General features: G+C 44.7%; 1 protein-coding gene across 3 annotated transcripts in view; it reads right to left on the reverse strand.

Moving 5' to 3' along the window:
• Nucleotides 1-12,519, reverse strand: part of LOC135385494 (rho guanine nucleotide exchange factor 11-like) — a 197,182-nt gene that overhangs the window by 9,719 nt on the left and 174,944 nt on the right. For all 3 annotated transcript variants that reach the window (XM_064614838.1, XM_064614836.1, XM_064614837.1), the window contains 7 exons: nt 10,239-10,573; nt 8,415-8,531; nt 7,464-7,708; nt 6,502-6,611; nt 6,295-6,358; nt 2,418-2,498; nt 2,207-2,346 (listed from right to left, as the gene is read on the reverse strand). In XM_064614838.1, the coding sequence (XP_064470908.1) occupies nt 2,207-2,346; nt 2,418-2,498; nt 6,295-6,358; nt 6,502-6,611; nt 7,464-7,708; nt 8,415-8,531; nt 10,239-10,573 (1,092 nt within the window). The remainder of the gene's footprint in view (nt 1-2,206; nt 2,347-2,417; nt 2,499-6,294; nt 6,359-6,501; nt 6,612-7,463; nt 7,709-8,414; nt 8,532-10,238; nt 10,574-12,519) is intronic.

Raw genomic sequence — 12,519 nt, forward strand, 5'->3', positions numbered from 1 at the left:
TCCTGGTTCCAGAGTACTACCATCTTGTTTATGTAGAGCTAGCTGCAGCTATGGACACCATCAATGAAGCACTGTTCATGTCAGAAGGCAAGCAAAAGGCAGTTTTGTCTATGCTTGCTCGACATCATGCAGCTCAAGTTAAAAAAGATGTGTCGGAATTTTGCAGAGCTCTAACTGAGAAGTGGAAAGCCACATGCCTAAGAAACTTGACAGAGCTTGAAAGGGGCCAGCTGACACAGACTGAAATATGGAGGCAATCCTTAATCCTGGACCCATATCAGAAGCATGCCTGTAGCCAGGAGTTCGTATCGTACCAAGGCCTGTTCTCACTTGTTCTAACCGACACTACGTCTGTCCAAGAAGAGTTCTGCCAGTATTTGAGGGAAGGCATCCCAACAAATGAAAGCCTGGGCATCATGGAGTACTGGGTAAAGAATGCGAAGTACCCCAATCTGAGGTCAGCAGCTTTGAGCCTACTCTGCATTCCGAATGGAAGTTGCGACGTGGAGCGCACCTTTAGTCAGCTACGGTACGTTCAGAGGCCCGACAGATCCTCCATGAGCGCAGACACACTGAAGATGTCAATGATGATGTATGTCAACAAAGTCTGGTAAACAGCACTGCACTTTTGTGTGGACCTTCCTTCGTATTTGCAATTTCGGACATTTTCAAGGAGAGAATGCTCCACCAGTGCTGAAGTTTTGAAAGTTTTTGCTCTATTGACAAGTGTTAAAATAATTTTCCTTTTCACATACTTCATTCCTTTGTATTTGCAAGGAGAGAATGCGCTACCAGAGCTGAAGTTTTCCAAGTTTTTGCTCTATTGACAAGTGTTAAAATAATTTTCCTTTTCACATACTTCATTCCTTTGTAATTGCAAAGAGAGAATGCGCTACCAGTGCTGAAGTTTTCCAAGTTTTTGCTCTATTGACAAGTGTTAAAATAATTTTCCTTTTCACATACTTCATTCCTTTGTATTTGCAAGGAGAGAATGCGCTACCAGTGCTGAAGTTTTGAAAGTTTTTGCTCTATTGACAAGTGTTAAAATAATTTTCCTTTTCACATACTTCATTCCTTTGTATTTGCAAGGAGAGAATGCGCTACCAGAGCTGAAGTTTTCCAAGTTTTTGCTCTATTGACAAGTGTTAAAATAATTTTCCTTTTCACATACTTCATTCCTTTGTAATTGCAAAGAGAGAATGCGCTACCAGTGCTGAAGTTTTCCAAGTTTTTGCTCTATTGACAAGTGTTAAAATAATTTTCCTTTTCACATACTTCATTCCTTTGTATTTGCAAGGAGAGAATGCGCTACCAGTGCTGAAGTTTTCCAAGTTTTTGCTCTATTGACAAGTGTTAAAATAATTTTCCTTTTCACATACTTCATTCCTTTGTATTTGCAAAGAGAGAATGCGCTACCAGTGCTGAAGTTTTCCAAGTTTTTGCTGTATTGACAAGTGTTAAAATAATTATTTCCTTGTCACATACTCAGTCATAATAATAATTAATATAACAAATTCCAGTGCTGTACATGCTTCGCTCATATTGAATAAATCATTTCTCGCTAGATGACTAGAGGTGCATCTGCCACGCGAATTAGCATGGATTTAGCTGTCCAAATATATTTCCCAGTTCTTACCCCCCGAATTCAGTAGACAGTATTTCCCCTTAAAGCTTTTTCCCCTCTTTAAAGCCCGATTTCTCCCCGACTTCGGCAGAGTGCAAAGAGTTGCACCCGATATTTGCATGAATTCAGAGGTGAAATTTATTTCCCGATTTTAACCCCCCGAATTTGGAAAACAGTAAAACCTGAAAACGGGAGGCCCTATGTATACCCAACACATCTAATTATGCTCAGTGCTCGTCCTGTTTGATTCGTCCCAGCTTGAGCAATACTCTTGAGTTCCTAGGTGTGAACCAACTAGCCCAACAACACATTTTGCTGCACATCTCATTAACGTCAGTCACACGCTTCTTCATGCCATGTCGATCAAATACATGGTTAGCTCTTAGTCTCACATAATACTTATGTGATTTTGTAAAGCACAGTGCTGCTTGGTCAACCATATAGCTTGAAAACATTGGAGCCTGACCCCATGTGTACTGATAAGCCAGATGCGCATGTATGAAGGTGATGCCCTTCCAGGGATGCATGACATCAAATACTTGTCTGGAAACACAGCTGTTCTTTGCTGCTATCTAGACTTACCGCAAGCTGAGTCAAGTACTTGACCAGAGGATTTGTGACACTGAGGAGTTTGTCTGTGGGAACACCGGGAAGTGTTGATGCCTTCTGAGATGCTTGGGGAGATGCAGATGATGACTCTGCTGGACTATCTTCATGAATGACTAAAAGCAACAATGGTCGATAAATGACACATTTTTTGCAGGAAGCTGGTACAAAAGAGGAAGATAGTTACCGTTGATGCTTGATGGAGCAGTTATAGCATCTTCCTCCTTGATGTTCAAGGCTTCATTTATTAGTTTTTCTAGGTTGTTTGCTGCAAAAGGGCGAAGGAGCAGTGTAGGCTTAGAGTAAAATGTTGTACAGTGCAATCTCACTAATTTGAACTCTCTTAATCCAAACTTCTTCGAACAGACGTTGGGGTCCCATCAAATGTCGTGTCATGTACAGTAGAACCTCGTTAACTTGAACTCTCGAAAAATTGGTAAAGCCGAAAGTTTCTTGCATTGTGGAATTATGTGCTATACTTGCCATGCATTTATCACTGCTTATCTCGAAAGGTCTTCCAGACAAAGTTCGGATACAGCATCTCGGAATCTTACCAGCAAAAGTTTCGAAAACGTGAGTAATCGTCACATGGCAGCCCCGTGCCCGTGTTTGCTGAAGTTATTTTATACTGTTCTATCAGGCGCTGCGGAGCAGAGCTCAGTTGCCCCACCTTCTCATTCTCAGAGGAGAGGGGGATGGCCGGTATTGTCGTGTTGTTGCACGGAGCAGTCGCAACGATGTCCCGGAAGGCAGTTCTCTCGCAGTGTTCGTCATTTCTTTCGGTGCTTCGGTTGCTTTCATTTTCCCCTCACCGTGCCATGTAAGCCAGTGTCATTGCGTTTCGCTATCTGTTCTTCGAATATTCTGACAGCGGGAGTGCCGGAATCATTCCAAAGACGCACAGCCAAAGCAGTGCAAAGTGTTGACACTGGAATGAAAGTTTTCAACACCAAGCATCCATCACGACGTTTTTCAACGCCAAGTGATTTCGACTTTTTGGTGAGTAACTTTTCTTTCTCTTGTTTAAGCGGTCATTTTGTGTAATTGCGATTCCATCATGAAAGTAACTTTACTAGGAGTGCGTGAATATTCTAAATTTCCAGTACAAATCGAATAACAAATTTGAATTATTCATATTCGATTCGAGAAATAGGTATTCGATAATTTCGCAAATTTAAAACTGATTTCGGACGTCTCAGGGGGTAAAAAAAAATGGGACCAAATATTCCTCAGTTTCGTTTTGTTTCAAGCGACTTGCCATCGACATTGCGGCATGGCTACCTCTCCCCTCCTGTCCGTGCTACTCTAAGCGCAGTTTCCGCTTCCTGCTCAAGACATGTCGTGTCTCTGACATGAGGATGACGTTGAGCCCTTAGTAGCGCAACGGGATGCTTACGAAACGTAAAGAATGCAGCAGCATTTGGACGTACTTTCGGAGATTTATGCGGTCATCAGCAGAGTGTGATGCATGCAAGTTTGTGTTGCAAACGCTGACAGGCACAACAATGCCTCTCGTGAACCACCTTAAGCATCACCTTGCCCTATGGAGGGAGTACCAATGACAGACCAACGACAATGTCAATGCACCCAGGAAAGGTAAGCCCAAGCTCCAGGACGTACTGCGTGGGTGGAAGCCTTTGCCGTCGAAGAAGAAACACGCTCTCGATGGCAAGCTTACAGCAAGTGGTGGCCCTTGACCTTCAACCAACAGTTAACGGGGGTTTACTGTATTTGGATGGGGAGAAACACCCGGTAGCTCGAACAAGGTTGTCTGACCACGCCCGACGATGCTCTCGCCTGGCAGCGCCATGCTGCGCGCCAGCCACCACACAGCTGGTGCGTCATAGACACGTCTGTCTATCAAGTGTTAAGTTAACATATTACTGATAAGACCATTGCTAATAAAGGTGATACTTGTGCCGGAGAAAAGAAGAGCAAGGAACAGTGGTTTGGAATGGTGTCACCGCTGCATGGTGTGCGCAAACATGAATGGCACAAGACGATGCCACTACTCGTGGTCGGCAAAATGACTCGCTGCTTTTAATGGGATCAAGACCCTTCCTGTTGACTACATGGCTAACAAAATGCTGTTGACGAAGGCAGATATTTTCTTGGATTGAGTTCAACATCGCAAATGATGTTGATAGTGTGGTAGCCCACGAACGACGATGACGATGTGACCCTGCTGCCACGCGCTACTGGCTCTGGCCCGTCAGTTCTACCGGCACCGGCGTAGCTTGAGGCCACGAATATCTGCCAGGTGGGACATTCCATCATCGCCAGTCAGGACTCGTGTGGAGGAACTCCATCACCTTTACATTTGGTGACCCGAACGTGATAGAGTCATGGCTGAAGAACTGAATCTCGATGACCCAATCACAGATGATACGAATTCTTAAGGCCCTTCTTTTTCTGCGATTCCGCGATTCTGCAAAAATTCGCGGAATTGTGGGCCTGCCACGGAATATGAGGTTTTGCGAAGAATTTTGCAGAAACCGCAAACCGTGGTTTCTGCAAACGGACGGACTTTGCTCGCACCGGGTCGGCTTGTGTTACAGCGTAGATGCGCCAACTGGGTAAGGCCACCAGGCCGTGATATGGCCCCATTTGTGTGCTGGAACAACCCTCTAAACTCCTCTCTCTAACCCTCAACTCTCTGGGACTCTGGAGTGGAATGCAAACGCTGACCCCTGCTTTGGTGTCCATAGCTGTCAAGTACCTCTGTGTGACAGTAAACTCTGTAGTATATGCAGAGAGGACACCTAGCAAGTACAATTTGATAGTCAGTGACAAACATCACTCCCTCTCAGAAGAAAGCACAATGTACCTTGTTATGCTAAGTCACAAAAGTTTTTGGAGTTGTAACCGTGTTCCTCCATGCTAAGAGCTAACAGAGAGTATTTTCTGTGTGAACTAGGGCAATTTGCCTTTTACTGCACAAAAATGAAGAATTCATAGTTCCCTGCTGCGGAATTCAGGATTTGCCGCAGCAGAAAAAGAAGAGCCTTACGAATTCTTTTCCGGTCCCAGCTGGAATGCCTATTCTTCCCATGTATTACAGATCAGATGATACAAACGTGTTATCTTGCCTTAACAGATGATACGAACGAGCCGAGGAGGTGACAGAGGTCCTTCTCCCTTGATGCGCATGCGCCACTCATACTCCTTCTACTTATGAGGGAGGGAGATCATTGGTTTAGAGGGAGGACCCCCAGTCGTCAAACGTAAATGCGCACATGTGCGCTGCCTAATTCCAAGGCATTTACTGATCAAATTTTTATCCGTGAAAATGTCTCAGGAACGCAAAGCAAGAAACAATACGATCCTTCAGATGACATGCGACACGGCAACTCTACACAAGCACAATCAGTTGTGATCACCGCAAACGACAATCTTTCGCTGCCTTCGCCTTGCTGACAGTGATGTCCCGGCCGTGTCAGATGAGACGAACAGGCGAGACGCCCTGCGCCGTCTCCTGAGCTGGTGTTCTGCAACTCGGCTGCGACGCTTCACTCATTCATATCCGAGTAAACTGCACGTGCGTGCTTTTATGTGCGTCTACAGGTTGATATTGCAGGAAAGACAACGTTAAAAACTTCAAGTGAACTTCTCTGATTGAGAGCAGAGAGAAAATACATAGCAAATATGCATGTCCTGCACTTCGGTGTGCTCATTTACTTCATTTCTGATCACACGAATTTCGGATGATACGAATATTTTCCGTGACCCTGAGATATTCGCATCATCAAGATTCTACTGTGTTTTCAACCCTGAGATGTTTTGCTTGCCTGTACATAAAAGGTTTTTCATTAAGAATGACACTATTTAGTTTCCGGCATTGCATGGTCTCAAATGTGTCACGACACGTCTCTGATGCAGCTAGTAAGCAGGTCCTCATTCGGAGCGACTCCCTTTATTCAAACAAATCTTTGGCCCCCTCCGAGTTTGAATCAGTGGGATTTCCCTGCACTTGTAATAAAAGGCTACTATTTGCAGACTTAGTCATCAGAAATCCTACACACGCAAAGTTAACATCAGTTGGAGGTTACCATAAAGAAGCCTACCTTGATATGTTATTTGAAGGAGAAGCTCCATGGGCCCTTTATCTCCACCAGCTTGTTCAGAAATCTGCGAGTGATCGAGACATATTTTTGGAGTGCCCATTTTTAGTAGTTCTCTTGGACAATATTCGTAATTATAGTCCGCACACAGGCAATCAAAGAGCGGACTGCAGTAGCGCTCTCAATAAATAGATGAACCAGGTGTCTCACCTCGGCTACGTTCTCGTAGTCTCCCTTTGGTATCCGGAGGATCTCCGATACAATGTCCTGCTTCTCCCGGATGGCATTTAACACCTCCTGGTCTTTACGTCGCAGTCTCTCTGTTGAGTATAAACATGTAAGTCATATAAGAGTAGGCTCCCTTCTACAGGGTTACCTAAGATAAAGTACAGGGTTTGTAACAAAGAGAAAATGAATAAAAACAGTGTTTGTAGAGGGTATCACGTAGATGAGTGTTTGAGAACTAAACTATACGTTAGACATGTAATATGGTATGCGCCAAATTGTTGTGCAAAAATCAGTGTACAGGTATAAGTCTGGTTCCTTGTTGATACCACAACACTTAAAGTGCCACTCCGGACTCAGAAAACAGCGTTTATTTTATTTAGTCTATGAAAAGAAGGTGCCTGAAGGATTCTATACCCGAAATTTCAATCCTGGGAAGGGTGACGTGGCGAAATCACGTGAGGCTGATCGAAAGAGGGAAAAATGCGAGAGATGTCTTCTCCATCCTTTGTGTTTTTTCTCGAAGGTCGTAGCGTTCGAATGATATGGCACGTGGGGCTCCGCTAACGGAGTGCAAAAAGTGAGCCCCCAGAAGACGCGAAGGGAAACAACGTTGCCAGAAGAGAGTCGGGCGCTCCGTCGGAGCCTAACATGGCGTCACAGTTCTCACAAATAAAAATTGATTTTCTTTAGCTTTCGCATCACGTAGAGTCAAAATATTTTGCAGCAATGTAAAGTGAGACAAGAAGATTTCAGTAACGTAACTTTGGTAGGATTCTGAAGACACGAGATTTAGTCCGTAGTGGCACTTCAAAGGAGCAATGAGGTGACTTTAACGTGGCTCATGCTGAAGCAGAAACTGAGGGCAATTTTGAATATCGAATAAGCAACACATTTTGTAAGCACCGTAGCTTTTAAACGAAAAATGTTTTTCACGAGGCACTCACCAACAGGAGTGAGCACATGTTGGGCAGTCTCAAAAGGAGCACTAGACCGGATGACCACTTCATGAAAGTCAACCAGGGCAGGATGGGTACTAGCTTCTGACACTGAGTAGGACTCCGCCCGCTCCCCAGCCTCGGTGTCCTTAGGCTGGGAGAGGTCGCCAGCCAACCCATCCGCCTCACCCTGTGGGGGTTCCTCCCTCGTGGCAGTGGGCTCCACATCAGGCGTTGTCGATGGTGGTACAGTGCTACAGAAAGAAAGAAAAGCAATCTTTATGATAGAAATATACGGGTGCACGCATCTAGAGCCTCGTGTTCGACTGGTGGACAGGTATCACGTGACATTGAAGTACTATGCAATGCATTTGAGACAGATTACTAATTACTATTAAACATGTTTCGAAAAAAGTGGCAGCAATTCCTGATTAGTTCAGTTCAAATCATGGTTTAAGCAGTTGTAACCCGTACGAATATCATGCGTCTCCAGCGGTCTCCAAGCACATTTGTTGGCGTCTCTCCGCGTTGTCTGCTCTGACGAAAGCAGCAAAAGTCGCTTTTCTATCGCTATTATGCGCAGTACCTCACATCCAGGTAATTTCTACAAATGTATGGTTTACGTTGCAGTGTTCCGGGATGCACCTTCCCGATCACTGCCGAGGTCATTCCGATCCACTGCCTAATACAGTTCGAGTTCTCAATAGATGGTGCGGGAGTCAACTCAGGGTTGTCGCGTTGGAGTCTGCAAATTTTGCTTGGAGCAGCAATCTTTAAAATTGGATTGCTAGAAAGACACTCCATGAAGGGCATAGCTGCTGCACCCAAGTTACAAGCTTTCAGAAAGACATTTTTTGTGTGGGTCTACCATTCACTTTACGGTTCTTTTAGGTGAAGGAAGTGTTTCACACTGGATGCACATCAGAACTGCATGTATATCTTAAAGAAGCGGCATCTTACTCCAGGGCACTTTCAACGACGTCCTCTGTGGACTCTGTCCTTTCCGGTTCCGACCGTTTGATGACTTGCTCAGTTGTGGCATGGGGCTTCACAGCGGCAGTGATGTGGTGCAACCACCTGGAGAAATAATAGTGCAATTAGTAACTGGAAGGGTGTTATAACTAGAGTATAAAGTTTTTACGAAATTTTTTTTCTTCTAAATTTTGGGGGTAAAAATAGGTTAAATCAACATGTGCGGTAAATTCCTGCGAGTTCGAGTGGGGAAAACTTCCAGTATGCTAAATTCGAGGAGAAATCTGGCTCATTTACTCAAACTTAACTGTAGGGGTTTGGTACAAACGGTCACGTAACAGCATTTGCTGCCAAACAAGTAAGTTACTGCATACCTAAAGACGTCCCAAGTGAGGGCAATTTGCCAGGTAAAAATCGGGTTTCAAACCTAAGAGGCATCCTTCAATTCGGGGAAGAATTGGGTTAAACTCTAAAAATTCAGGCTCTAGTTATAACAGTGTGCTAATGTTAAGCTCACAAAGTGTGACTATGCTTGCTAAGACTTAATTTGCATTATTGTCACCTTATGACAAAACCCAAAAACCCCCCAAACTTGCCAAAGGTGCAAATTCAGTCAACAGTACCAGCAATAGAAATGGAAAGCACTGCACATTCAGCAAAGCCACTCGGCGTTTCACAACGTTTTAGTAGATGAGTGAATTACACATAGAAGCAGGGATCGGGACCGGAATTTTTTTGGTCTGGTTCAGTAAAGGTTTAGCTCCGCTGAACCGAAATTATCAGCTTGAACTGGTTCAGGTATATCAGGTTCGACTCATGGAGAGCCAATTTTTGCGCACCAGATTAAAAAAAAAAAAAATGGAAAACCTGACCACCAAAGAAAATTGTTTAGGGGTGTGCAAATATTCGAATTCGAATCGAATATCGATCACTCGAAGTATACGATTCGCGAATCGAATATCCGATATTCAGTTTTCCGAATATTCGACTATTCCCCGAATATGAACGACACCACCCCAAAGTGGGCTTCACCTGATGCTTCATTGTATGAGGTGAAGCCTTCTTCATGAAACTGCCATTGCTGCAAGACCAACACAGGCAGACCATTTTTGTTCAGCTTAAGGTAATGTTAGCCGCTGTTATTTATGTATGCTTCGCCTGAGGAAGGGGCGGCATCCCTCCCATGTGCACTTTAGTGGTGCCAGTGGGGGATATTGATTTGATGTCTGGGAGGTTGCAGACTCTTAATAATGCTTGGAGCGCACGAACAAAAAAGGCATCTTAAAGATGTCCCTTACATTAAAGTTTTAGCAAGACAACTTCCCCACAGGAGACACACACTCCAGCATAGATGGTAAACTATGTTCGTTGCAAAGCTCATGCAGGACATCAATTGGTTTGTTTCACGAGCGACCTGCGAATGTCCAGAAACAGCTACACAGCCTCAGCTGTGTAACATGCCACTGCCTCTGACATCAAATTTTGATATCAAGATAATTACCCCAGTAAGTGTAGACTCACCTGAAAAGCAGGGAACACTATCACATAAAATTAAAGATTAGGGGCTTCCCACAGAAGAATTGTGTCTCTCTTGTGCGAGTTAATGCCAGAAAAATTACACTAAAGCCATGGACTACAAATTGCAAACTTTTAGTGAAAAAAAAAAAAAAAATTGTAAAATTTGCACGAATATTCATTATTCGATTTGGTACTCAGCTTTCTTTCTCCCATTCGATTCGATATTCGATTTGACTTCAAATATTCGGATTCACACACTCTTAAAATTGTTTGAACAGTGTTCCGAAGACTCACATTTTCTTCTCCGCAGCAGAGGCAGCAGCAAACTCGTAGATAGCCTGTTGCTCGCCTGTTGTGACCAGAAAGAAGGCCTTCTTGTCGGTGGCCACATCCCTGGTGATGACATGCTGCAGCCGCAGGATGGGACTATGGGTGAGCCGCGCGTCTTCCCCGAGTGCTTTGGGCAGTGTTGTGCTGTGGAACCGCAGCAACAGTCGCTCGTCCTGACGTTGAAGAAGCACCACCAGATCTTCCAACAGCACCATTAGCACTTCCAGAGACTTTTGCCGGCTCAGACGCCATGTTAAATGGCCCTCATGTACAAGGCGGTGCTTGCGTAGGTCCAGGTGCTGAAGAACAACATACGAGCAAAGCGACTTCGTATGATGAGGTCCTTGCAACTTGCGTAAACGGTGACTTTAAATCAAGTTAAATGCTTTATGAACAGATGACAGGTACAAATGCTAGTTTTTGAGTGCAGACAGCACTTTTTCACTTTAAAAACAAGTTTTATTACTATTATTTTTAATCAGTTATTTCACAGCTTCTTAAAAAGGTACTGTTTGAATGTAGGCACAGATACACAATTGTATTCAATGTGACTGTACCATGTGTTGATAAAGTGGCAAGGATGAAGTGATACGCTTTCCAACATTTCTTTTATGTTCCCTTCATAAATTGTGCACAGTTAGTTGCAATTAGTTGTACCGTATTTTCCGGTGTATAACGCGCACCCCTAAAAACGGGCCGAATTTGAAAAAAGTTCTATGTATAACGCGCACTGCTATGTTGCTACAAGCTCCAGTACTGCCACCAGTATACATAATCTAAGGCGGTGTATCATACAGTAAATCTCGGTTATAACGAACTCGACGGTCGCGCGCAACCCGTTCATTATATCCGAAGTTCGCTATAAATGGAATGGACAAAAAATTTGATCCAAAAGGCCAGCAGTGTAAGAAACATGAGTCATGTATGCCGTTCATTGAAAATACATCGTTAATGGCACCTGTTTATAGACAGTTGCGGAGATCACGGCGTTTTCTAAGTCACCAAGGTGGTCCAGGTGGGCCGCGGCGAGCGCCTTCGCGTACACAAAATCGCGGAGCGAAGCAACGTACTTGAGTGCCTCCGCTGTAGTTAAAATGTAAGGAGGGGAAGACACTGTGTCATCATCATCGTCATCGGAAAGTTCGTTTGGCGGCGGGCGCACGTCGGCAATGATGTCCGAATCACTGAAGTCCGCGACGGCCTGTGCGTCGTCATCTGCTGTCACGAACTCCTCGAAAGACTGGCAGACGTCAGTCAGATTCGCAGCCGTTGCTCTGTCCCAAAGTTCTGTGTCGGTATCACGCACACCAAAGTCCACTTCACGATCGGCGTCTGTAGCCAGTGCCTGATGAACAAATCCAGCTTTTCTGAAGCAGTTTCGCAAAGTTTCCCGCTTCACCTGCATCCATGACGCCTTAATCATCGGCCAAACGGGTGCACGTGCAGCGCGCGCTGATGGTGACAGCGCATTGGCTGCAAAGCGAGGTCACGTGCAAGCGGCGCCTGACAAATCCGCGGGCGTCTGACGTCGCGCGCTCGCCTTCTCCAGTGGTCGAGGGAGCTCTTTCGGTCGCAGTAACCGAAGGCTCCCCGGCAATTCGTTCATAATAGGCGGGGGCAATTTCCATAGACTCAATGCAAATTTTGACGGTCGTTCGTGAGGCATTCGTTATAACCGAAGATTCGTTATAAGTGGGGCTGTTATAACCGAGATTTACTGTATATGCATGTTACCGATGACTTTGGTGACAACACATCATGCCTCAAAAGAAGACCATCCTTTTATTTCAGGTCAGGTGCACTGCCAGAATAGACGACAGTGACCCATGAACATCTTTCTGCTTATTCATCCAGAGCAAATGCGAAGTTCAGGGACATGAAAAGCCTGATTAAAAAACAAATGCGGCCAGTGTGTTCTCAAAACTGTGCAACATTTTGTATTCTTCTTTGTGGGTGTGGGTGTGTCCAGTTCCACCAGATCTCAGATGCTTTTAACCTCTTACAAAGCCCAGTGCCCTTTCGCCCTAAGGTATTTGGGAGAAAGCCACAGCACACTCTGGAAGACGCTAGAACTTATACGCGCAGGACCTCTTCAGATCACTTTTTTTACTGTATAACGGGTACGCTATACACCGGAAAATACGGTACGCACTTATCCTGCTGTCATCATTGATCTCACATCCATCTGCTGCCGGTTCACAAGCAGTCCTCAACATATTCTTGACTGAAGACCACTGCTACATAT

This window comes from Ornithodoros turicata, chromosome 2 (genome assembly GCF_037126465.1).
Source record: "Ornithodoros turicata isolate Travis chromosome 2, ASM3712646v1, whole genome shotgun sequence".
Taxonomy (NCBI): domain Eukaryota; kingdom Metazoa; phylum Arthropoda; class Arachnida; order Ixodida; family Argasidae; genus Ornithodoros; species Ornithodoros turicata.